This window comes from Prionailurus bengalensis, chromosome E4, assembly GCF_016509475.1.
Source record: "Prionailurus bengalensis isolate Pbe53 chromosome E4, Fcat_Pben_1.1_paternal_pri, whole genome shotgun sequence".
NCBI classification, from domain to species: domain Eukaryota; kingdom Metazoa; phylum Chordata; class Mammalia; order Carnivora; family Felidae; genus Prionailurus; species Prionailurus bengalensis.
The window spans coordinates 16,766,847-16,793,267 of NC_057360.1; the positions used below are offsets into that span (position 1 = coordinate 16,766,847).

At 38.2% G+C, this 26,421-nt stretch overlaps 1 protein-coding gene and 1 pseudogene across 3 annotated transcripts; both read right to left on the reverse strand.

Moving 5' to 3' along the window:
* Nucleotides 1-224: 224 nt before the first annotated feature.
* On the reverse strand, nucleotides 225-26,421 carry MRPS14 (mitochondrial ribosomal protein S14). 3 transcript variants are annotated; one of them, XM_043568503.1, is made up of 3 exons: nucleotides 26,312-26,421; nucleotides 16,452-16,610; nucleotides 225-687 (listed from the first exon to the last, which is right to left on the reverse strand). In XM_043568503.1, exons 1-3 carry the CDS (start codon nucleotides 26,354-26,356, stop codon nucleotides 505-507), a joined length of 387 nt encoding a protein of 128 aa, XP_043424438.1. In that variant the 5' UTR covers nucleotides 26,357-26,421; the 3' UTR covers nucleotides 225-504. The 3 variants fall into 3 exon arrangements, with proteins under 3 accessions (XP_043424438.1, XP_043424440.1, XP_043424439.1); XM_043568505.1 differs by having other exon boundaries at nucleotides 25,716-26,367; XM_043568504.1 differs by lacking the exon at nucleotides 26,312-26,421 and adding an exon at nucleotides 21,638-21,838.
* Nucleotides 11,109-16,445, reverse strand: LOC122476147 (annotated as a pseudogene).

The window sequence follows — 26,421 nt, forward strand, 5'->3', positions numbered from 1 at the left end:
CCGACATACCATTTCTCTAACAATGAGAAATGGTAAAGTGCTCTGCATGTCAGGGAAGCACAACCCAAGATTACAAGTTGTCACAGATGAGCTACTTGTCCATGAGTTGCATTAACTGTCAGATAAAATTGCTTTATGAAATAATGTACTTAAAAAATACAGAAACTTTTAGGATGTTATTAAAAGATTAAATGTGAAGGAAAAGGCAGGTATACAGAGAATACGTTCACAATATTTTTTATTACTGTACTCCTTGTACTATACAGGGAGGCAGTATGTTTAATTTTTAAGTCCAAGAGAAGAGAGAACTCACAGATGGCCACAGTTCACTGACAGAATGAAACATCCAAATTTCTTAATTTAAAATTAAGTAATTTAACAGTAGGCAGTATCAGGTAGACTAGACGACTCCTACATTGGACCTCTATAAAACCAGGGTTTTGTCTATTAGAAAAGTCTCTTCTTGCCAGACCTGGTTTCCCTGCTCAGTGGGTCTGGAGCTGATCACCACATTGCCCGCTGGATCCCCGACAGTTGCCCGTGGTCTGCTAAGTGACGGAAGACAATGCGACTAAGCCTCCAGCGCCGCTTTACACCACGCGGACGGGACGTCATAACACAGCGATTGCGGATTCTAACAGGACAGCTATCCCGGGGAAGGGCAGCGATTTCTCCATCAGCCACTTCCTAAGGAAAGTCACAACATTATTACACATATCACAGGCATCTATTCTATATGCGTAAGTCAATGCTTGGAGTAGGGGAACAAAGGGCTAGATTCACTGATAGAGCCAGTTTGTCCAAAGAACCTTGGACACAGTAGTGAACCCTAAGCTTTGGCTAGAAACAGACCAGAAAAATGACAGAAATGTTTGGCATGCTCCCAATACAATTTTTAAAATTTTATAGAAATTTAACATAGGTACACAAAAATCTACAAACCGGAAGTGTAACAGCTCAGTAACTTTTAACAGAACATCTGAGTAATAAGGAACTAGAGTACAAAAAAAAACCAAAAAAACCCATGATGGGTACCCCAGGCCCTGGCTGTGCCTCCTTTCAGACACAGCATAGACACTGTCAGCTAACAGCTCACCTGATTACTAACACCACAGATGAGCTTTTCTTACTCAGAATTTTATATAAATCTAACCATATAATAGGCATTCTTTTTTATTCATTTCTCTTTGGCTTCTTCCATTCAATAATATGCTTGTGAGATTCATCCATACTGTTTGATTTTCATTGTGTGACCATACATAATTTCTTTTCATCATACTGGAATTCACTTATCCATTCTATAGTTGATGGACATCTGGGTGGTTTCCAGTTTTGAGCTATCATGAATAGGGCAGCTGTATAAATTTTTCTTTCTCTGAATCTTATTTTTATTTCTATTGAAGTACAGTTGACACACGATGTCAGCTACAGGTGTATAACATGGTGATTCGATAAGTCTACACATTGTGCTGTGCCCACCACATGCGTGGCTACCAACTGTCACCACGCCACACTAAGGCAATGCCACTGACTATATTCCTCATGCTGTACCTTCCATCCCCATGACTTATTCACCCTATAACAGGAAGCCTGTGCCTCCCACTCCCTCTCCTTCCTTGTGCCCATCTCTCCCCTCAGTTTGTTTTCTGTATTTATGGGTCTTTCTGTTTTTAGATCCCATGTACAAATGCAAGCATATGTAGCATTTTTCTTTCACTTAGCATATAATACTTTCTAAGTTCGTCCATGTTGTTGAAAATGACAAGATCTCATTGCTTTTTATGGCTAAGTAATATTTCACTGTGTATATATATATATATGTATACACACACATCTTTATCCAATTTTCTGTTGATGGGCACTTAGGTTGCTTCTGTATCTTGGCTACTGTAAAAAATGCTGCAGTAAACACAGAGGTGCATGTACCTTTCTGAATTAGTGTTTTCGCTTCCCACGGGTAAACACCTAGTAGTGGAATTACTGAATCATATAGTTTTTTGTTTTTTTTAATTTTTTAATATTTGTTTTTGAGAGAGTGTGCGTGTGAGAGCAGGGGCAGCAGAGAAAGAAGGAAAGAGAAAGAACCCAAGTAGGCTCTGTGCTGACTGCATACAGCCCAGTCCTGGGCTCAGTCTCACAAAATGTGAGATCATGACCCAAGCTGAAATCAAGAGTCAGACACTTAACTGACTGAGCCACCCAGGCGCCCTGAATGAATCATACAGTATTTCTAATTTGAGCAACCTCCACACTGTCTTCCACAGTGGCTGCACCAAATTTATATTCCCACCAACAGTGCCTGAAGATTCCCTTTAACCCGCATCCTTGCCAACACTTACTTTTAATTCTAACCATTCTGACAAGTGTCAAGTGACATCTCATTGTAGCTTTGACTGGCATTTCCTTATGATGAGTGACGTGGAACGTCTTTTCATGTGTCTGCTGGCCATCTGTTTGTCTTCTTCGGAAAAATGTCAATTCATAGGTCCTTTTTTTTTTTCTCTCTTTTTAATTGAATTATTTTTTGCTTTTTTGGGGTGTTGAGTTGTAGGAGTTCTTTATATATCTAGGGTACTAACCTATTATCATTTGCAAATATCTTCTATTCATTAGGTTGTCTTTTCATTTTGTTGATGTGCAAAAACTTTTATTGTGGTGTAGTCCCAATAATTTTTATTTATGCTTTTGTTTCCCTTGCCTAAGAAGACATATCTAGAAAAATGTTGCTATAGCTGATATCAAAGAAATTACTGCCTATATTTTCTTCCAGGAGTTTTATTTCAGGCCTCACATTTAGGTCTTTAACCCATTTTGAGTTTATTTTTGGGTATGGTTAAGTAAGTGGTCCAGTTTTCCAAAAGCATTTACTGAAGAGACAGTCTTTTCCCCACTGTACATGCTTGCTTCCTTTGTTGTAGATTAACTGAGTTTATTTCCTTTCCAGTGATCTATGTCTACTTCTGTGCCAGTAGAACACTGTTTTGATTATTATTGCTTTGCTGTTTATCTTGAAATCTGGGATTGGGATACCTCCAGCTTTGTTCTTTCTCAACATTACTTTGCCTACTGAGCTCGTAAGTGGTTCCATAAAAATTTTATTATTATCTGTTCTAGTTCTGTGAGAAGTGCTGGTGGTGTTTTGATAGGGATTGCACTGAATCTGTAGATTGCTTTGGGTAGTATGGACATTTAAACAATATTAATCCTTCCAATCCATGAGCATGGAATATCTTTCCATTTGTTTGTATCGTCTTTAATTTCTTTCATCAACGTTTTATAGTTTTTAGAGTACAGATCTTTCGACTTCTTGGTTTATTCCTATTTAATGTTTTGGGTGCAACTGTAAATGGGACTGTTTCTTTCTCTTTTTTAACGTTTTTATTCATTTTTGAGAGAGACAGGGTGTGAGCAGGGGAGGGGCAGAGAGAGAGGGAGACACAGAATCTGAAGCAGGCTCCAGGCTCTGAGCTGTCAGCATAGAGACCGACGTGGGCTTGGACTCACAAACTACAAGATCATGACCTGAGCCAAAGTGGGCTGCTTAACTGGCTCCCAGGCGCCCTGGGACTGTTTTCTTAATGCCTCTTTCTGCTACTCTGTCATTAGTGTATAGAAATGCAACTAATTTCTGTGAATTAATTTTGTATCCTGAAACTTTACTGAATTCATTTATTACCTCTAATAAGTTTTTTGGTGAAGTCTTTAGGGTTTTCTATATATAATATCTTGTCACCTCCAAATAGTGACAGTTTAACCTCTTCCTTATCAATTTGGATGCTATCTAAACCTAACTTTTGTCTGATTGCTGCGGCTAGGACTCTCGGTACCATGTAGAATAAAAATGGCAAGAGTAGACATTCTTGTCTTGTTTCGGTTCTTAAAGGAAAAGCCCTCAGTTTTTCACCACTATATACATTCTTGTTTAAGTCATTTAGAAAATATGTGAATGTATTTATTTCTGTTGTCTCCCCATGTTTTTTTTCCCAGCTTTATTGAGATGTAATTGACATATAACATTGTGTTAACACATTTAATACATGTATACCTTGCAAAATAATTACTACAATAAGGCCTAATGAACACCTCCATCACCCGAAATAATTACCTTTTTTGGGGGGTGATGAGAACATATAACATTACTCTCTCTTAGTAAGTTTCAAGCGTGTAACGCAGTATTGTTAGCTATAATCACCATTTTATATGTTAGATTCTCACCACTTACTCAGTTTATAAACAGAAGTTTGTACACCTTGCCCAATATCTTCCCATTTCGCCTACCTCCCAGCCACTGGTAACCACCATTATAATCTATTCCTATGAGTTCAACTTCTATCACATTATATATGTGAGAACAAACATTTGTCTTCCTCTGATTTAATGTAATGTTCCCAAGGTACGTTCAAATTACTACAAAAGGAAAATCCTACTACATTGGGTGTGTACACGCACACCACATTTTCTTTGAATAAATATCTCCTTCATTTGCTGAGACGTAGGGTGTTTCCATGACTTGGCTACTGTGAATAATGCTGCAATATGTATGGGGGTGCAGATATCTTCTCGAATTCGTATTTTCATTTTCTTCACTCAGAAGTAGAACTGCTAGATCATATGGTTCTAATTTTAACTTTTTGAGGAAACTCCAGTTTCAATAATTAGTGGACCCTTTCTCAGACCTTTTGCCGTGCAGAAGCTGCTTACTTCTATGCAGTCCCACTCATTTATTTTTGCTTTTGTTGCTTATGCTTTTGATGTCCTATCTAAAAAAATCACTGCCAATACCAATGTCAAGGAGCTCTTCTTCCCTTATGTTTTCTTCTAGAAGTTTTACGGTTTCAGGTTTAAGTTTTCACCCATTTCGAGTTAATTATTGGGAGTGCTATAGGACGGAGGTCCAGTGTCATTCTTTTGCACATGAACATCCAGCTTTCCCAACACCATTTGTTAGAGAAACTACTCCTCCCCTACTGAGTTTTGGTTCGCTTGTTGGGAATCAACTGGATTGGGTTCTGGGCTCGTGCTTCTTTTCCACTGCTCTATGTGTTATGGAGTATCATACTATTTTGAGTACTATAGCTTTGTAATGAAGTTTTTTTCTTTAAAGATTTTTTTAAAGTAATCTCTATACCAAATGTGGAGCTTGAACACAGAACCCCAAGATCAAGAGTCGCATGCTCTAATGACTGAGCCAGCCAGGCGCTCCTGTAATAGCATTTTAAAAATTAGAAAGTTGTAGGGGCACCTGGGTGGCTCAGTCCATGAAGTGTCCAACTTTGCCTCAGGTCATGATCCCCTGGTTCATGAGTTTGAGCCCCACATTGGGCTCTGTGCTGACAGCATGCAGCCTGCTCTGGATCTGTCTCCTCTCTGCCCCTCCCCCAACTCACACATGCACTCTCTTTTGAAAAAAAAAAAAAATGAATGTTAAAAAAAAAAGTCAGGTGGTGTGTAGGTCCTTTTACTACAAAAAAAAAAAAAAAAAAGAGAAAGCATGTGGCCTCCAGTTTCGTACTTTTCTCAGATTTGCTCTGGCTATTCAGGGGTCTTCTGTGATTCCATATGAATTTTAGAATTTTTTTTAAAAAATTTTTTAATTTAATTTTTTTTTTTTAAAAATTCTGTGTTTTTAATTTCTGTGACAAAGGCCATTGGAATTTTTATAGGGATTGCAAAGAGTCTATAGATGGCTTTGTATAGTATGGACATTTTAATATTAATTCTTTTGATCCCTGAACACAGAATTATCTTTTCATTTAGGTCTTCTTCAATTTCCTTCATCAATGTCTTATAGTTTTCAGTGTACAGATCTGTCCCCTCTTTAAATTTATTCCTAAGTATTCTATTGATTTTGATGCTATTGTACATCAGCTTATATTATTTCCTTTTCAGATTTCTGATTTGAATACCTTTGAAAATTTTTTCTTGCCTGACTGCTCTGGCTATGACTTCCAGTACTATGTTGCATAAAAGAACCAAGAGTGGGCATCTTTTTCCTGTTCTTGATCTTAGAGGAAAAGCTTTCAGCTGTTCACCACTGAATATGATGTCAGCTATGGGCTTATTCTTTTGTTGCATGTTTCTTCTACATGCAGCTCTTTGTTGAGAGCTTTTATCATGAAATAATGTTGAATTCTGCCAAATGACTTTTCTGCATCTGTTGAGACAACCATGATTTTTTTTTTTTTTTTTTTTTAAGAGAGAGACAGAGACAGAGCGAGAACAAGTTCAAGTAGGGGAGGGCAGAGGGAGAGAGAATCCTAAGCAGGCTCCACACCCAGTGCAGAACCCAACACGGGACTCAATCCCATGACCCTGAGATCATGTCCTGAGCCAAAATCAAGAGTCAGATGTTCAGCTGAGACACCCAGGTGCCCCGATCATGAGTTTTATATTTCATTCTATTAAGGTGGTATATTTATTGACTTGCATATGTTGAATCATCTTTGCGTGCCAGGGACAAATCCCATTTGGTCATAGTGGATGATACTGTTAATATGTTATTGAATATGATTTGCTAGTATTTTGTTGAGAATTTTTCATCTATATTCTTCAGGGAAATTGGCCTGTAGTTTCTTTTTCTTACAGTGTCTTTATCTGGCTTTGTAATAGTATTATGCTGATCTGATAACATAAATTTGCAAGTGTTCCCTTGTCTTTAATATTTTGGAAGAGTTTGAGAAGTATATTAATTTATCTTTAAATATTTGATGGAATTCACTCATAAAGCCATTTATGGGCTTTTCTTTGTTGAAAGGTTTTTGATCACTAATTCAATAGCCTTATTCATTATTGGTCAGTTCAGATTTTCTATTTCTCCTCCACTTAGTCTCGTTAGGTTGTATATTTCTAGGAATTTACCCATTTTGTCTAGGTTCTCCAATTTGCTGGCATTTAATGAATGGTTCATATCAGTTTCTTATGATACTTTGTATTCCTGTGATCTCAGATGTAATGTTTCCTTTTTCATTGCGATTTTGAGTTCTTGATCTTTTTTACTTAGTTTAGCTAAAGATTTGTCAATTTTGTTTATCTTTTCAAAATATCAGCTCTTAGTTTCATTGATCTTTAGTGTTTTCCCGGTCTCTCATTTATTTCTGCTTTGATCTTTATTATTTCCTTTCTTTTTTTAAGTAAGCTCTACGCCCAGTGTGGGGCTTGAGCTCACAACCCTGAGATCAAGAGTCACATGTTCTACCAACTGAGCCAACCAGGTACCCCTGTGAGTTCCTTTCTTTTGCTAAGTTGGGCTTAAAGTTTACTCTTCTTTTTCTAGTTCCTTAAGGTATAAAGTTTGGTTATTCCCCATATGATTTATGAATCTTTAAAATCTGAAACCTCTGGGATGCAGAGCAAGTAAGAGGGAATGTGGTCTGAGGCTGGAGAATGAGGATAACAGAGCCCTGACATCTGTGGTAAAGATTCTGGCAGCTGGAGTAAGAAAGATGAAAGATCAGGTGAGATTTCCATTTTTATTTATTTTTAAGTTTTTAAATTTATTTTGAGAGAGTAAGACAGGGAGGAGCAGAGACAGAGAATCCCAAGCAGACTCCACAGAGATCGATCTCACAAACCATGAGATCGTGACCTGAGCCAAGAGCCCAACATGGAGCTCAATCTCACAAACCCTGAGATCATGACCTGAGCCAAGACTGACAGTTGGACACCTACCCGACTGAGCCACCCAGGCACCCTGAGATATACATTTTTAAGATCAATTGCAATGTAAAGAATGAATCTAGAAGGGCAAAAGTGGTCAAGATGGAGGAAAAAGATTACTGCAAAAGTTTGCATTAAGGATTTCTTAGAAGTTTATTCTTATATATGTGTGTGTTAGTGTGATTGTATTCATTTAAACCTGACAAGTATGATTGATCCTGTGCTAGACTGTAAGAAAGCACAGTAATTATTCTAACATATTAAAAGTGCATAAATTAAATAAGAAAATGCATATAAAATCCACTAAATTGTCATAAACTATTAAGCATTAAGAATATTTCCTAGGTACTTTATTCTTTTTGGTATAATTGTAAGTGGGATTGTTTTCTTAATTTCTTTTTTCTACTTCATTATTAGTGTATAAAAATACAATAGATCTCTGTATATTAATTTTTTTATCATGCACCTTTATTAAAATCATTGATCAGTAGTAACAGTTTTTTGGTGGAGTAATTTGGGTTTTCTATATATAGTATCGGGTCATCTGCAAATGGTGACAGTTTTACTTCTTCTTTACCAATTTCGATGGTTTAAGTTCTTTTTCTTGTGTGATTGTTGCAGTTGAATTCTAGTAGTATGTTGAATAAAAGTAGTGAGAGTGGACATCCTGGTCTTGTTCTGGAACTTAGTGGAAAAACTTCCAATTTTTCACCACTGAGTATGATGTTAATTGGGGGTTTTTCATATATGGCCTTTATTAATTTGACATATGTTCACTTTGCTGAGAGTTTTATTGTGAATGGCTAGTGTATTATGTCAAATGCATCTACTGAGATGATCATATGGTTTTTATCCTTTCTCTTGTTAGTGTATCTGATTTGATTTGCCAAAAGTGACCCACTCTTGCATCCCTGAAATAAATCTTTGTGAATGATCTTTTAATATATTTGCTGAAATTGCTTTGCTAATTTTTTTTTTTTTTTTAAGGATGTTTTCCACCTGTGTTCATCAGAGATTTTGTAGTGTCTCTGTCTGGTTTGGTACCAGGGTAACTGTGGCCATGTAGAATGAATTTGGGAGTTTTCCTTCCTCTTTTATTTACTGGAATAGTTTAAGAATAAACATTAAGTCTATTTTATTTATTTTTTTATTTTAGAGAGAGAGAGAGAGAGAGCACGAGCAGGGGAGAGGGGCAGAGGAGGAGGAAGGGGGGGGGGGGAGAGAGAATCTTAAGCAGGCTCCACACTCAGCACAGAGCCTGATGCTGGGCTTAAATCCCACAACCCTGGGATCGTGACCCATGCCGAAATCAAGAGTTGGATGCTCAACCGACTGAGTCACCCAGGCACGCCTTAACTCTTTTATACATGTTGGGTAGAGGTTATCTGTGAAGACATTTGGTTCTGGAATTTTGTTTGTTGGGAGTTTGATTACCCAATTCAATTTCGTTACTAGTAACAGGTCTGTTCAAATGTTCTTTTATTTATATTTAAAAAATTTTTTTTTATTTATTTTGAGAGAGACAGGGACAGCACGAACAGGGGAGGGACAGTGAGAGAATCCTAAGCACAGAGCCAGATACAAGGCTCAAACTCACAAAACTGTGAGATTATGACCTGAGCTGAAACCAAGAGCCGGATGCTCAACTGAATGAGCCACCCAGACACCCCTATTTACTTTTTTAAAAATTTATTTTGAGAGGGGCGCCTGGGTGGCGCAGTCGGTTAAGCGTCCGACTTCAGCCAGGTCACGATCTTGCGGTCCGGGAGTTCGAGCCCCGTGTCAGGCTCTGGGCTGATGGCTCAGAGCCTGGAGCCTGTTTCCGATTCTGTGTCTCCCTCTCTCTCTGCCTCTCCCCCGTTCATGCTCTGTCTCTCTCTGTCCCAAAAATAAATAAACGTTGAAAAAAATTTTTTTTTTTTTTGAGAGAGAACACATGCATACATGTGAGCTAGTGGGGGAAGGGAAGAAGAAAAGGAAGAGGGGGAGAGAGAGAGAGAATGAACCCAGGCAGGCTCTGCACTGTCAGCACATAGCCTGATGCAGGGCTCGAACTCATGAACCATGAAATCATGATCTGAGCCAAAGTCACACACTTAACTGAGCCACCTGGGCACCCCTGTTGAAATTTTCTACATCTTCCTGATTCAGTTTTGGGAAAATGTATGTTTCTTGGAATTCATCCATTTGTTCTAGATTGCCCAATTTGTTGACATACAATTTTTCAAATGTTCTCTCTAATCCTTTGTATTTCTGTGATGTCAATTACTATTTCTTCTCCTTCATTTTTTATTACATTCCTTATTTTTTCTTGATAAGTCTGGTTAAATGTCAATTTTGTTGATCTTTCCAAAAAATTAGCTCTATCATTGACCTTTTCTACTGTTATTTTTTTTTCTGTCTCTATTTCATTTATTTCTTCTGATCTTTATTATTTCCTTCCATCTACTAGCTCTGAGATTTGATCTTCTTTTTCTAGTTTAAGTGTTAGGTTAGGTTGTTTGAGATTTTTCTTATTTCTTGAGGTAGGCCTATAGGACTTTAAACCTCCCTCTTAGAAATGCTTTTGCCATGTCCTAAAGATTTTGGACTACAGTGTTTTTATTTTCATTTGTCTCCATGTATTTTTTTGACTTTCTCCTTGATTTCCTCCTGACTCACTTGTTGCTTAGTGTCATGTTGTTTAGGCTCCAAGTGTTTGTGTTTTTTCCAGATTTTTCTCTTGTAATTGATTTCTAGTCTCATACTGTTATGGTCAGAAAACATGTTTGATAGGATTTCAATCCTCTTACATTTACTGAGACTTGCTTTATGAACTTATATGTGATCTATCCTGGAGAATGTTCCATGTGTGCTTGAAAAGAATGTGTATTCTGTTTTCAGATGGAATGTTCTATATATATGTTAGGTCTGTCTAATGTGACAATCAAAGCCTCAGTTTCTTATTGATTTTCTGTCTGGCTGATCTATCCACTGAAATAAGTGAGGTGTGAAAGCTCCCTACTATTATTGTTTTACTGTCGATTTCTCCCTTTATATCTATTAATATTTGCTTTATGTACTTAGGTGCTCCTATGTTGGGTACATAAATATTTATAATTGTTATATCCTCTTGTAGGATTGATCCCTTTATCATTATGTAATGCCTTTTTTCTTTTTTTGTCTCTTGCTACAGTCTTTGTTTTAAAGTCTTTTTTTTTTTTAATTTTGGACATATGAACAAGTAATTACCTGTTATACCATCCAGATGGAAATATGTGATACTTGGAAATAATGTTCATAAACTTAGGAGACACGCAGGCATTTTTAGACCACTAAACCCAAAGGTATTAAAACAGACTTCAAGGAATGTCCAAATTATTTTTTAAAACACGATCTAAATTTTTTTCACATTTCTTTAAATGTCCAGTTTTCTTTGGAAAATTTATCCACAATCCTAAATTTTCATTTCATTTATTTTTTAAAGTTTATTTTGAGAGAGAGAAAGCACACGAGCAGTTGGGAGGGGCAGAGAGAGAGTAGAGAGAGAATCCTAAGTAGACTCCACGCTGTAAGCACGGACCCCAACACGGAGCTTAATCTCCCAAACCATGAACACAACCTGAGCTGAACTCAAGAGTCAGATACTTAACCAACTGAGCCACCAAAGTGCCCCCTAAATTTTCATTTTAGAGCCTACTTGTATTTATATAACAGAGTGCCCTAAACTGATGTTCATCGAGATACCTTTCTTTAAGCCCTAATGGTTTCTATCTTCCTTTTAAAATGTGTTAGGTATCTCTTAAATTGTTATTCTCAAAAATATCCTGGAGAAAAAATTATTAAACACTGACAAATTCTTCTTCATTTCTGTTACAGGGTAGCAATTGATCATCTAACCCACAGGGGTCTATCAGCTTTGTAAGGTTGGGTTTCTTGTTCTCCTCAGACATAGCTGACTGCAACTCATAAAGCCACAGCTGGCTCCAGCTTCTCCACTTCTGTATTAACTGTCACTGAGACATGTCAGTCTTTGATCTGTACATTTTGACCAGTTTTGGCCTCCAGAGAAGGTCTTCTTTCTTCTCAATTGGCTTCACCAATTTTGCTTTTTTCTTCACACTTAATCCTTGAGAAGATCCTCATCCACAACAATACTTCGCAGATCACTGCATGACTATCAATTTAGATTCACATGCACTGATGTTGTTTTGTTGTTTTTTTTTAAGATTTTATTTTGTTTAAAGTAATCCCTATACCCAACATGGGGCTCAAACTCACAAGCCCAAGATCAAGAGTCATATGCTCTACCAACTGAGACAGCCAGGCGCCCCTGAACTGATATTCTTGAAGGTATTTTTCAAATATGCGCTTTCTTCAAATTTATTGTCTATGTATTTAAATTTTTTTTTTTGAAATTCAAACAGTTTTCTTCTGTTGAAGATGTTGGTTTCTCTGAAGTCTGATCATTTTCTTCATTCTCTACTTTAAGATGTTTTACCAAACTGTAACAGGAATCAAATGAAGATCTAGTTTTCCTTAATCATTCTCTAAGTGTTACACTCATAGGTTGTTTATCTGAACTACTTGTATGTGGAGATGGTGGGCTGGCACAATCCTGTGGAGTGCTAGGGGTGGGCTCTCCATCTTGACAATGAAATCTTGGTTCACCACTCCCTCTGCCATCCCCACAGTGCAGAAAATGCACCTAAAGCATTGCTACCCTGGCTTTTTTTGTTTTGCACTTCTATTTGCACGGAATGTGTTTCTGCATCCCATCACCTTCAGTTTGTATACATCTTTAGGTCTTGACGTGAGTCTCTTGTACGCAGTGTACAGATGGGTCTTTTTTTTTAATCCACTCCACCATCCTGTATCTTTTGACTGGAGCATTTAGTCCACTCACATTTAAAGTAATTACTGATACATATGCAGTTATTAGCAGTTTGGCATGTCCTTATTGTTTTTGTAGTTTTTGTCTATTTTTTTTTCCTTCTTTTGTTCTTTTCGCTTGGGGTTTGAGGTCTTTCTTTAGTGTTATGCTTGGATTTTTGTCTCTATTTTTTGTGTATTTACTATAACTTCTTCATTTGTGGTTACCACAGGGTTATATATAACATCTTAAGTGTTTAACAGCCTGTATTATGTTGCTGTACCTTAAATTCAAACATACACTAAAAGCACTAAATTAACCCCATCCATGTTTTATGTATACGATGTTATATTTTACATCTTCTTATTTTGTTTATCCTTAGACTAATTTTTGTAGATAAAACTGATTTTTACTACTTTAGCATTTTAATTCCCATATTGGCTTCATAAGTGATTAACGTACTACTTCTAGTATGGTTGCCAATTTAACCAAGGAGGTGAAAAACCTATCCTCTGAAAACTGGAAGATACTGACGATGACACAAACAAATGGAAAGATATCCCATAGTCATGGATTAGAAGAATTAATATTGTTTAAATGTCCATACTACCCAAAGCAGTCTCTAGATTCAATGCAATCCCTATCAAAATACCAACAGTATTTTTCATAGAACTAAAACAAGTAATACAAAAGTTTGCTTAGAACCACACAAGACCCTGAATAGCCAAAGCAAACCGGAGAAACAACAAGGCTGGAGGTACCACAAACCCAGATTTCAAGATATACTACAAAGCTGTAACAATCAAACAGCATGGTATCGGCACGAAAACAGACACGCTAGGTCAATGGGATAGGACTAGAGAGCCCAGAAATAAATCCATGCTCATATGGTTAATTAATCTATAACAAGGAGATAAGGATGTACACAATGAGGAAAAGACAGTCTTTTCAATAAATGTGATTGGGAAAACTGAAGTGCTACCTGCCAAAGAATGAAAGTGGACCACATTCTTACACTCCACACAAAAATAAACTTGATATGGATTAAAGACCTAAATGTGAGAAACTGCAACCACGTAACTCCTAGAAAACATAGATAGTAATCTCTTGGACATTGGCTTTAGCAATATTTTTCTAGTTATATCTCCTCAGGCAAGAGAAACAAAAACACAATAAACTATTGGGACTATACCAAAATAAAAACCTTTTGTACATTAAAGGAAACCATCAACGAAACAAAAAGGCAGCCTACTGAATGAGAGAAGACATCTCCAAATACATCTGATAAGGGGTTAATATCCAAAAACATATAAAGAACTTATACAACTCAATACCAAAAAAGCAAATAATTCAGTTAAAAAATAGGCAGAAGACTTGAATAGACATTTTTTCAAAGAAGACATAGATGGCCAACAGACAAATAAAAAGATGCTCAACATCACTAACCATCAAAATCAAAACCACAATGAGACATTACCTTACAACTTTCAGAATGGGTAGAATTAAATAGTGGCATGGATATAGAGAAAAGGGAAATCTCCTGCAGTGGGAATGTAAATTGGTGCAGACACCGTGGGAAACAGTATGAAGTCTCCTCAAAAAATAAAAAATAGAAAACAGTACAACCTAGTAATCCACTACTGGGTATCTGTCCAAAGAAACAAAAACACTAATTTGAAACAATATATGCATCCCTACGATTATAGGATTATTTACAATAGTCAAGATATGTAAGCAACCCAAGTGTCCAATGATAGATGAATGGATAGAGAAGATGTGTATGTATACACAATGGGATATTACTCAGCCTTAAAAAGCAATGAGATCCTGCCATTCGTAACAATACAGATAGACTTACAGGTTATTATACTAAGTGAAATAAGTAAAACAGAAAGACAAATGCCATATGATTTCACTTATATGCGAAATCTAAAAAAACAATTGAACAAACTACTAAAATAGAAATTCACCCACAAAAATGAAAACCGGTGACTGTCAGAGGGCAGATATGTGGGTATCTGGGCAAAAGGGGTGAAGGAAAATAGAAAGAGCAGGCTTCGGTTATGGAATGAGTAAGTCACAGGGAGGAAAGGTACAGACTGCATAAGAATATAGTCAATGTATCATAAATAGCGTTATATGGTGGCAGATGGTAACTACACTAGTGGTGAGGATAGCAATGCATAGAGTTGTCAAATCACTAGGTTGTACACCTGAAACTAACAGAACAGTGTGCATGAGCTATACTTCAATTAAAGAACAAAAAAAGGAAAGTACAGCATGGGGAATACTGTCAATATTGCAATAATGTTGCATGGCGATTACACTTATGGCTGAGCATGATGTACAGAATTTTTGAATCAATGTGTTAGTTACCTGAAACTAATAACATTAAATGTTACTTTAATGTTATTTAAATGTTATTTTAAAATTAAAGGTATATACTTCCAGTTATAAAAGAAGTACATCACAGAGATAGGGAATATAGTCAAAATATTGTGTAACATTGTATGGTGACAATGACTATACTTATCATTATCATTGTACACAGAGTAATATACAGAATTAGCAAATCAAATATATATGTTGCACAGCTGAAAAAAAAACTATTTCCTAATCTCCAAGAGCTTGTGCATGTGTTGCCATTATGAAATATTTAGTGAATTCTATACACTGACAATTAAGTCAATGAATGGTAGATAGTATGTGCTATAAAGTGGACTGGAGGGGAGACGAGGCTGGAAGTCAAGTTTCGTGGAGGCTGTCCTAGAAGAGCTATGAATTATGTATGTATGTACGTACCTATCATATATATATACACTTATATACCTCTCCTTGTTCCCAAAAAAGATTTAAGTCAGTTTACAAATGAGGAAATTGGGGCACAGGGACAATGAGACAATAGTGTGCACTGTGAAAAGCCTGTAAGTCTGTTAGAGACAGACCTCTGGGACAGAAGTTTGATCTGTATGCTACTTGGTAGGCAACACAGAGCCAGGATCAGTTCCTACAATTCACAGAGTCCTTGAACAGCTATTGCTGGTTCTCATACCAGAGCCATTCCTTGGGGGGGGGGGGGGGGGGGGGGGTCTTCATAAATAACATCCTCCGCAACATCTTAAGTTTTTCTCAGAGGCCTCCTCTTACGACTCCCTAAATGTAAGCAAGTAGCTTAATGCCGTATGGTAAAAGCCGTAACCGAATGGTTCAGGACACTCAGTCTTCTGCTGATCTGGCTAATCTGGACAAGATTAAAAAGAATTAATGGTAATGAGTGGCCTGTATATTATTCAGCCAGCTTCTATAAGTATTTTTTTATTTTCCTCTGAGCTTTTGATAGTCTGAGTAGCCTTGAGTTTGAGTTCAGGTTCTCAACAAGACTCATGAATGTAGGTATGCTGTGTCACCAGCTAGGTGCAGGACCCATATGCTTCAGGAGGCCAAACACAGTTGGCATCCTCTTATTCAAGCTAAGGAGTAGGAGAAGAAAGTAAACCAGATGGAAAACCACCTCAGCACACAGAGGTGGGCAAAGGAGTTCAGAGAGGCAGGCACCCATTGCCCTGGGTGAGGAACAGCTTAGGCCACATATGAGGCACATGGCCTCAATCAGCACAGCCTCCCAATGCCTGGAGGTGTTGAAAGAGTGGGAAGAAGTAGGGGGGAGACCTTAGGCCAAAATAACTGTCCAATTTCTGTGTGATTACCATTCACCAGTACTTTCTAAGGATCATCTAATAAACAGTTAAAGGGCTAGTTAGGAATGAAAAGTTCTCTTTAATCTGAAATTCACCAGAATAACTTCAAGGGTATTAATTTATGTTGACTAGGAGAATTTGATCATATCCTCCAGAAATTATATTGTTACTAAGTTACAACAGTATCAACGGTGCTTTTTGAGAATGATCTTGTGGCACATTGGGACGCATCTTAATTAGCTCACCTGAAGATCTTTTGGCAAAATGGTATTCTTCCTGAGGGAATTGATTCGAAGCCTCTCATCTGCATACTCGTAGGCAATTTTTCGTCTCTTCACATCACGCAGCATTTTCCAGTCTACATAATAACCTCGAACTTGACCTGAAGCTGAGAAAGGAACCATCTAAAATACAAGGAACAAGGTGAAGGACAGTGAGACCCAGGCTCTGCCAGTGTCTCCCATTCTGTGATCCCTTTTACTATTTATGACCTAAAAGCTTTTTTCTAATAATTTTGGATCATTTTAATAACTTAGACTTAATTCAAAATAACTTTTACAAATGTACATTAGGCCAAAATGGTGGTAATTAATAATGCCAATAAGGTGTGTTGGAAAATGAAACATTTTCTTAGATTTTTATTATAATTGTTTGACCTTTACTTAGGCTAATAGTGGTTCAAAAACCAAAAAAATGTAAAAAGAAAAAACAGGGTGGACTCTCTCCTACCTCATCCCTTACCTGACCAATGATGACCCCTCCACTTCCAAAGGTATCCACTGTTACTAGATCCCGTATCCTTCCAGAGATCTTTGCCTATAGAAATACATATACACCCCCCCCCCCCATGTTTCATGCCCTTACTCTTTTCCTCATTTAACAGTGTATCTCGGAGATCTTTCATATCCATAAGTTAAAAAGCTTCTCCTTTTCTTTAGGTTGTATATTCCACTGCATGGATGTGACATGCACGTGTGGAGAGTCAGACGCTCAACCCACTGAGCGACCCAGGCACCTCTAATTTTTGTTCTTTTATCTTGTCAAAGGAGTCCCTAAAACTAGCCATTTCTACTAAAAAGGCAATTGAGAGCTCTTTATAATTTTTTTCCCCAAATGTAGCCAATTTAAAGGCTTCATTGTCTGGCCATTAACAAGTCAGGTCTTATTAATTTTAATATCGACTCCTATCAGTAAGCCTTTTTATGGCTTAACCAAAGATACTCTCACACGCACACTCTCTCTAAATAAACTTTAAAAAAAAACAAACAAAAATTAGGCTTAAGACAAATAAGTGTCCACATCCAATGAAAATACCCCCCCCCCCCTTTTTTAAGTTTATTTTGGAGCTTTCTGAGCAGGGGAAGAGCAGAGAGAGAGAGAGAGAGGAAGAGGGGGGTCGGGGAGGGGGAGGATCCTAAGCAAGCTCTGCACTATCAGCACAGAACCTGGTTCAGGGCTCAAACCCACGAAACTGTGAGATCATAACCTGAGCCGAAAACAAGAGTCAGATGCTTAACCAACTGAGCCACCTGGGCATCCCAAAATTTCCCCTTCTTAAAATCCAGCCCCGTCTGTTTTAACTTCCTCTTCCCTACAAGATTCAGAGAGAGTACTCCAGCCTAATCTCTAGGTTCAAAGTATATCAACTATTCTTGTAAACGCCGAAAGCAGAAAGTGATTTTAGCGGAAGCCTGAGAAACAAACCATAGGGCCTGGTTTACTATGATCAATCCCAGCCAGCCTCAGGCATTTTGATGCACGACCTTTGCAGGTGTATCCTAGACACCGCCCACCGCCCACCAGAGAATTCCTGTCCGTGGAACAGCAGCACACGTTTTAAAGTATAAAGCTAATACTTTATACTAACAGGATTATAGATGCCAAGGTTGAACCTTATAACCAGAAAGAAGGCTTCTGTTAAAATGCTTTATTTTATACAGACTTTACAACCATCTTTTCATTCTCATTTTCATTAAAAATCTCCCTGATATAAATAAGTAAATCTATTTAAAAACGTGAGCCAGTTCCTTGATATTCAGGCTGTAACCCAGTTCTCTGGAGAAAAACGGTCTTTGTCTTACAAATCTCTCCAAAACCAGAAAGTCAAAACCCACCTATCTTTAACAATCCTAAAACCTCGCCTATTCTCAAAATGTGCATTTTATAAAAGACCAGGATATTGAAACAAAACTGTCCTGTCCTTAAGAAAAAAGGTAAATTTTAAATTGCAATTATCCTGAAGCGCTCATAAAAATTTTTTTTTACATTCTTTCTCTGTCCCTTGAAATGATTAAATCTTATCACATCTCTGAAACGGAAGCGCAGCCCACAATCACCTGAGACTAAAGGAAAAAAAAAGTGGTGGAAAAAGGCCCTTCTATTTTTTTGTTTTTTTAAGTAGGCTTCACAAGCTCTACTGACTGAGCCAGCCAGGCGCCCCTTTTAAAATACAAGCTGCTGAAAGAGTTCTTAAGCCCAGACTCCAGCACCTTTGATAACAGACAGATATGCTCCAAATCTCCACCTTGAAGAAAACTTGGATACTTTTTCTGTAAATTTTCTACCCACCCTCTTCTCTAGGACCTAAGAGCCATTCTTTAAAATGCAAAACTTTAGGGGGAAGTTTTCATCTCCCCCCCCCCGCCCAAAATAAATAAATACAAGGAGGTATTTGGAAATATCAGTAAAAACAAAAGCTATAAATTTTTGTTTATATCTCATCTATGTATTCGTGTCCATCTATGTTGTAAATATGAGATATTTTCTCTAACTCCAAATGATACTGCTAAAGGAGCAGTAAAGGAGCTCTATTTAGTTGGTTTGAAGGCAAATGCTTGGAAAATTTGGGCATTCTAAAACTCTCAGAAAACTAGAATTTAACCCAAATGTTTTTCAAGTTCATGGGATCTGAAAACAGATGTGATATGAAAACTAGTTTAGGGGTGTCTGGGTGGCTCAGTCAGTTAAGCATCCGACTTCCCCTCAGGTCACGATCTCATGATTCTTGAGTTCAAGCCCCACATCAGACTCTTGAGTTCAAGCGCCTCATCTGTGCTGACAGCTCAGAGCCTGGACCCTGCTTCGGATTCTGTGTCTCCCTCTCTCTCTTTGCTCCTCCTCAAAAATAAACAAACATTAAAAAAAAAGTTTAAAAACAGACAAATCTTTAGAGTTACCACCATTAAATATAAAACTTTTATTCTACCTATCGCTTACAACATGGCCACCAAAAAATAATAGCTTAGGGATAATGGCAGACTTTGTCTAATGTTTAATCAAGTTTTGGTAGGTAATTTAAACCTAATTGCTTAACAAATAAAAAGTTTTAGGTAACCTTTTAAAATAGTGTCCAAATCTTTTTAGTAACTTGAAACCTTAAAGTTTTGCTAAGTTAAATGACGAGTTAAGATAAATTCATTAAATATCTAGATCCTTTCCAAATAGGACAAAATACTAAAACATTAAATACTAAACACAGGTTTATCTTTTGATTACAGAGAAACTAAAAGATATTTAGGTGTGTTAATGCTACATTAAAATATTTAGGTAAGTGGGTGGCTCAGTTGGTAAGTGTCCGACTTCAGCTCAGGTCATGATCTCACGGCTCATTTGTGAGTTTGAGCCCCGAATCAGACCCTGTGCTGTCAGCACAGAGCCTGCTTCAGATCCTCTGTCGCCTCTCTCTCTACCCCTCCCCACCCACTCTCCCTCTCTCAAATATTTTTAAAAATTTCAAAAACACATACATGTTTCTAGAAATTATAAAATGTATTCATAAATTTGCAAATTTAAGGAATGCTGGTTACCAGACCATTCACAATTGCTTACTTCTTACTTTTCACTAGAAATTAGTTTCTAAGTTAGAAATTCAAATTAATATATGTAATTAAAACTACTAAAAATAAGGGAAACATCTCCATATGCCAAGGAAGTAGGATATGTTTTCACTAAAAGTATGAGAATTAGAGATGAATTTTTGTTAAGGGGTAAACAAATTAAAAACACATGATAAAACAGAAATGTAGGGGAAAAAAGTTATAGGTTTGTTGAAGTCTTTGAAAAGGAATATTAATGTATGATCAAGCTGGTTAAGATTAAAATGAAATTATTTTATAAAATGAGTTTTAAGGGACACCTGGGTGGCTCAGTCTGTTAAGGGACTCTTGATTTTGGCTCAGGTCATGATCTCAGGGTTCCTGAGTTCGAGCCCCACCTAGGGCTGAGGTCAGTGGGGCTCTGCTCAGGATTCTCTCTCCCCCTGTCTCTGACCCTCCCCCTGTTCAAGTGCCCATGTACACACTCTCTCTCAAATAAATAAACTTTAAAAATAAACAAATGAAGTCTTTGACCTGGAATATTCTGAAAGATTTGCTAATTAATATATAAATCGGGGGGGGGGGGAGGAGGAGCTGGGGGAAAATATGTAAAAATAAGTAAAATATGGGAAGCATTGTCAAATAAGTTATACTAAGTCTTTACGTTGTATTTGTAAGAGTGTGGCACATGTAGATAAAGTGGCATTTTGGAAACATTCTTAGAGAAAAACAGTTCTTGAGCCCCACTGGAAAAGACCTTACCTAGTACTCCTGACCACTGACGCTACAGCAAAACTAAAACGTATTAAGTCTTGGGTACATAACACACAGCTTAAAAAAAAAAAAAAAAAAAAAAAAGCTCCACCTGACCCCTGGTCCCTACAGATGCTGCAGACCTCTAAATCAAATTGACAAGAAAGAGAAGTGGCTGGTATTGAGGTAGACTGCTTCAGTCCAAGATGACAGATCGACTTCATACTAAAAATCCATAATCCATTCTCCTTTTCCTTTACTCTGGCACTGGCCTGGAAAGATTAATGTCCCCAGCTGTATCTCCCACGCTGTTGCTAAGAGGGCACAACCTCTTTAACTTCAGGCTTAGCTAAAATCTAACTGGGCTCTTAACTTTTCACAAGCAAAATAAGACATCTCATCAGTCGATTCCCCTGAATTTACACTGTTGAGTTAAAAAGGGCCTATTCATGACTCAGAATTCATTCCTTTTGACAGGTCCCTATTTCTCTGGTTAGAGATATACATAAATGAGGCTGTGATCAAGAACTGCTCCTTAATTCTTAGAATTATTGCAAAATCTGTTGCTAAAGCAATAGCAGCCCAATAAAGATCCTTAGATTCTCGAGTCAAAGCTGCCCTTAATAATAAAATAGCTCTTGATTATCTTTTATCTGAGCAAGATGTCTGTGCTTATGGCCACCACCTGCTATGCTTAGATTAACGCTTCTGGGGAAGCTGATACTCAATTACATAAGATCACAGAACAAGTCACTTGGCTTAAAAAGGTAGCTCTTTGCATGGGGTCTTTGAATTAGTTAATTTTGATTGGTTTGGGTCTTGGGAACCATAGCTCTATAGTACACTCCATATATTGAAATTACCTTGCTTCTAGTAATCATAATAACTTCTGTGGTGCGTTGTATTCTCTTAAAAGCTTTAAATGCATGTTCACAGCTGTTAACCACCAAGCAAATGATTTCCCTAAGACCTGAAACATCTGGGGGCGCCTGGCTGGCTCAGTCGGTGGAGTGTGCGACTCTTGACCTTGGGGTGGTGAGTTTCAGCCCGTGTTGGGTATAGAGATTACCTTAAAAAATTTTTTTAAAGGACTTGAAACATCTAAGGAACAAAGAAAATGACATTTAAAAAATTGTGAACCTGAAGTCATGACTTGTGAATATCCCAGAGATTAAGCCATAACCATATGGACAGGCCACACAAGGGATTAACAAAAACTGCGAGAACTTGAGGTTGGTAACTGAGAGTGGCGTTAATGCCTTTAACTTTGATCACATTTCTGTTAAGCTGAGAATTAGATCAAAAGGGGGTAACTGTAAAATAGAAAACCACAGACCCAAAATGGCATCACTTAGCCCTAGTCTCTAATCTAATTGCAGTTTCAACCTCCCCCAGAAAAGCAGTCTTAACTAGTCAGTCAAGAATTTTCTGATGGGTGCCAATGAGTGCCACATGGGCCCTCCATCCCCACCCCAAAGGAAGATGACATTATCTGCACAAGGCCCAGTGCTCTTTCCCCCTAAGGGAAGGTGATCTTACCTTTTGCCGATAACTTTCTTGCCCCACCATCCTTCCTATAAAAAATCTTCATTTTGTACAAGTCCTAAGAGCTTCCCTGTACTTGTTAGATGGGATGGTGCCTGATTCAAGATTACTTAATAAAGTCAATTAGACCTTCAAATTTACTCGCCTACAGTTTGCTTAACATAGTGCAGGCATAGATTGTACAAGCCACTAGAAACTCAAGACTGTCCCAAACCAGAGTAAATGCTGTATGTTAATTAAATTTCAGCTACAGAAAGTAATGATGGCTTCCAATAAAAGCTGTTTATAGAAGAAATATATTGACAGAATAATAAAGAATATAAAAGTGAAAATGAGACTACTGGAAAACAAACATTTTTTCAATCTATTAATAAAAGATAAACTGAATGCCTTCAGTGCTGAAATTCTCATGGAGAAAGACAACAATTCTCCAATCACCTTTGGAAATAAACACAAATGGAATTTCAATATTGATTTGACATAACTGAATCAAACGAATACCATGGTCACTGGGGCTGGGCTGGAAACAAGTGTCCTGGAAAAGGGACCTTCAGTAAGGCTCTGAAGGGACAGAATTTTTATACAGCTGGGGGGTGGGGGGAAGGGAGAAAAGGTGAAGTTTGTCCAAACCAAAATAGAAAATGAATAAGATATATTCATAAGACAAGCGGAGATCATTTTGGCTGAAAGAAACAATTTATGTTGAGGGGCATCACAAAGTTTGCTTTTACCTATGAAACTGAAAGTTAAGGAGACTTAGAACTCAAAATTAAACATTCTCCTTCAATTCTTTTCCAAACTATTTCTAATCAACTTCCTCTCTACCATCTCCTAACAGGTTTCTATTTATTTTAAAACCTCTCATTTTTTTTAATTTTAATGTTTATTTTTGAGATAATGCAAGAGACAGAGGGGCAGACAGAGGGAGACACAGAATCTGAAGCGGGCTCCAGGCTCTGAGCTGTCAGCACAGAGCCCGACGTGGGGCTCGAACTCACGAACCCTGAGATCATGACCTGAGCCGAAGTCAGACACTTAACCAAGCCAATCAGATGCCCCTAAAACTTCTCTCATTTTAAAACCTGTCTCATTACTCATTGTATAATTTTTTTCTGACTAGAAATACACTCTTAAAACATTTATTGGTCAGTTACATTATTTCTTCTGTGAATGTTTTATGTCCTTTGCCTTACATTTCTATTATATTGTCAATATTTTCTTATTGGTTTCTAACAATGCTGTATATATGAAGACTGCAATCTATTCTGTTCTATACACTTTCCTGTCCCCTTCTCACCCCTTGTCACCTCCCAAAATGCCTCCACTGGGCCCTCTTCAATTCATGCTGTATGGTCATCAATATCTTCTAAATCCTCAACTTCTCTTACCATCTTCAGATTTTTGCTCTAGCTGAATCTTGAATCCCTCCTGATAGCCTCCCCTATAGTTTTTTTTTTTTTTTTTTCCTCTCCCACGACTGGGTGTAGAGGTGTGCAGGAAGTGTACTGCTCGCTCTTCAGGGCAGCTCCCAAACCTTCCTTCTTGAAAGGAAGCTATGACCTTAATGCTTTTGGGTTATACCTCCCACCACCCCTCACTCCTGCACTCAACTACCACTTTCATTTTTAAATGAATCTAGATCCTGGCTCACTGTTACTCTCTCCAATATTATTATTTTTAAAGTAGGCTCCAATGCGGGGCTTGAATTCATGACCCTGAGATCATGACCTGAGCTGAAATCAAGAATAAGATGCTCAGGGGCACCTGCGTGGCTCAGTCGGTTGAGCATCCAGCTTCCACTCCAGTCATGATCTCGCAGATGGTGAGTTTGAGCCCTGCATCAGGCTCTCTCTCCAGTCAGCACAGAGCCGGCTTCGGATCCTCTGTCCCCCGCCTCTCTCTGCCCCTCCCCTGCTCCTCTTTCTCTTAAAAATAAATAAACATTAAAAAAAAAAAAAGAATCAGATGCTCTCTGATATTCTTGTCCTAATTCCTGGTGAGCCAATATACATGAAATTATCCCCTGATCTGTTCCTCGAACCCCTCTCCTCCAGTGACTTTTGTACTAACTTCCTTGCCCTGAGTCTTTTATCACCATTAAGTGCAAGCCTTCTATCATCTCAGTTTTGTGTATCTCATTCTCTATTGCTTATTTCTAGCTTGTTCCTTCAAACACCCCAAAAACAATTCCTGTGAAGTTTTTAATTCACTGATCCTCCACCTTTTCTTTTTTATTAAAAAAAAATTTTTTTTAACATTTATTTTTGAGACAGAGAGAGACAGAGCATGAACGGGGGAGGGTCAGAGAGAGAGGGAGACACAGAATCTGACACGGGGCGGGAACTCACAGAGCCCAAGATCATGACCTGAGCCGAAGTTGGACGCTTAACCGACTGAGCCACCCAGGCGCCCCGAGCCTACCACCTTTTCACTGTCAGGTCTTGATTTCCTTTCTCCCCTTACCCAGCCTGAAGTCCATAGCGTGTTAATACAATGTTGTCTTTCATACGTCCTCAACTCTCTGGCCCCTAACATCACTATACTTGCTCCAATTTTTGTTACTAGTTTTCCTGTCTACTCCTATTTCACGCCATTTCTTCTTTCCTTAAATCCCTAACACCTGCTCCCACATCCTCACATGCTACTGATGACTTCTCTTTAATTATAGAATTAGAAGCAATCAGAAATATCCATAAATATCTGTTACATCTACCCACTTACCAGAATCTGTAATCATATGCTGTATGTTCCCTCCTGTTATTAAAGATCCATTCTAAGATAGTAGCCGCTAACCACATATTCTACCGAACACTTGAAATGCAGTAACTAGTGCACCTGGAGAACGTTAATTCCTAATTTAATTCATTAAACATTTAAACTGAAGCAGCTGTAAATATCAAACAACTTTATTGTTTTGGTAGGGCTACATTTTCCATGTTAATAGCGGAAGATTTGGCATCCAAACAGATGTGCCGGAAGTAAAATTCAAACTGGATTTTGAAGATCTGGTATGAAAAAGAATGCAAATATCTCATAAGTCACTTTCATAGATTACATATTGAAGTAATATTCTGGATACGCTGGCTTCAAATATTTTATTAAAATTTTCATGTTTCTTTTTGCCTTGTTAACATAGCTACTAGAATGTTTTAAGTTACACATGTAGTTAGCATTATATTTCTATTGGACAATGCTACCGCAGGTGATGAACTGTCCATGTTCCTTAGACCAAATAATGGAACAGGGACCCATCATCTTTTACCTACACAAGGGCACAGCTCCAGCAATTCTTCCCTCTCAATTTTTCCCAGGCTACAGGATCTTCCGCTTTAACACAAAAAACCGCAGTTAACTTCTGTCACGTGAAAAAACAGACACAAAACACTCTTAACCCACCTGTCCTTCCAGCTACTGACCCATTTTTCGGCTCCCCTTTGCGGCAAAACATCTGCAAAGGTTCGTCGATACTCGTAGTCTCCCAATTTCTTTCCTCATTCTCTCTTGAACGCTTTGGCCCCTACCACGCCATTAAAACTGCTATGATGGAGGCCCCAACCTCCACACTGCTAAAACCAATAGCCAGTTATCTCCCCCTTTTAATTGGTCTGGCAACTCTGAGCAGAGGGCTGACCACTCTGCTCCCAGAAATTCTGTCACCTGCCTCTGGGCCACGACACTCTCCAAGCGTTCCCTCTCCCTCGCTGAACGCCCAAGTCTTTGCTCGACTCTCCTTGCTTAACGTTGGGAATCCCTCGGTCCTCAATCCACGGACTCCTACTCTTCTCCACCTGCACTAACTTCTTACAAATCGGCGGCAACCTGCAGCTTTCAATGCCTGTCAGTTATAGGCTTACGAACACCAAATCTGCAGTTCGGACCTCCCCTGAGACGGGTCCACACTGGGCACTGCAGTTGGTAGAGTAGTAGGGGACCCATGGGTTTGGGGATTCAGTGGGAAGGAGGAGGCATGGGGTTAAGGGCGCAGGCCTGACCTGCCGGACCGTCCGCAGCAGAGAACCCAGCACGGAAGCCGCCATGTTACCGCCGCAAACGCCGAGACGCCGCAATTTTATTGACTACCGAATACGGCGTGGACGCGAGG

What these genes read in the sequence shown, in the direction of transcription:
- MRPS14 (XM_043568503.1), bottom strand. Translation starts at nt 26,356, where the DNA reads ATGGCGGCTTCCGTGCTGGGTTCTCTGCTGCGGACGGTCCGGCAG. An exon ending in TGCTGCGGACGGTCCGGCAG is followed by an intron (nt 16,611 to 26,311) that starts GTCAGGCCTGCG and finishes CTTGTATTTTAG; the next exon opens with ATGGTTCCTTTCTCAGCTTC. An exon ending in TTTTGCCAAAAGATCTTCAG is followed by an intron (nt 688 to 16,451) that starts GTGAGCTAATTA and finishes GACTTTCCTTAG; the next exon opens with GAAGTGGCTGATGGAGAAAT.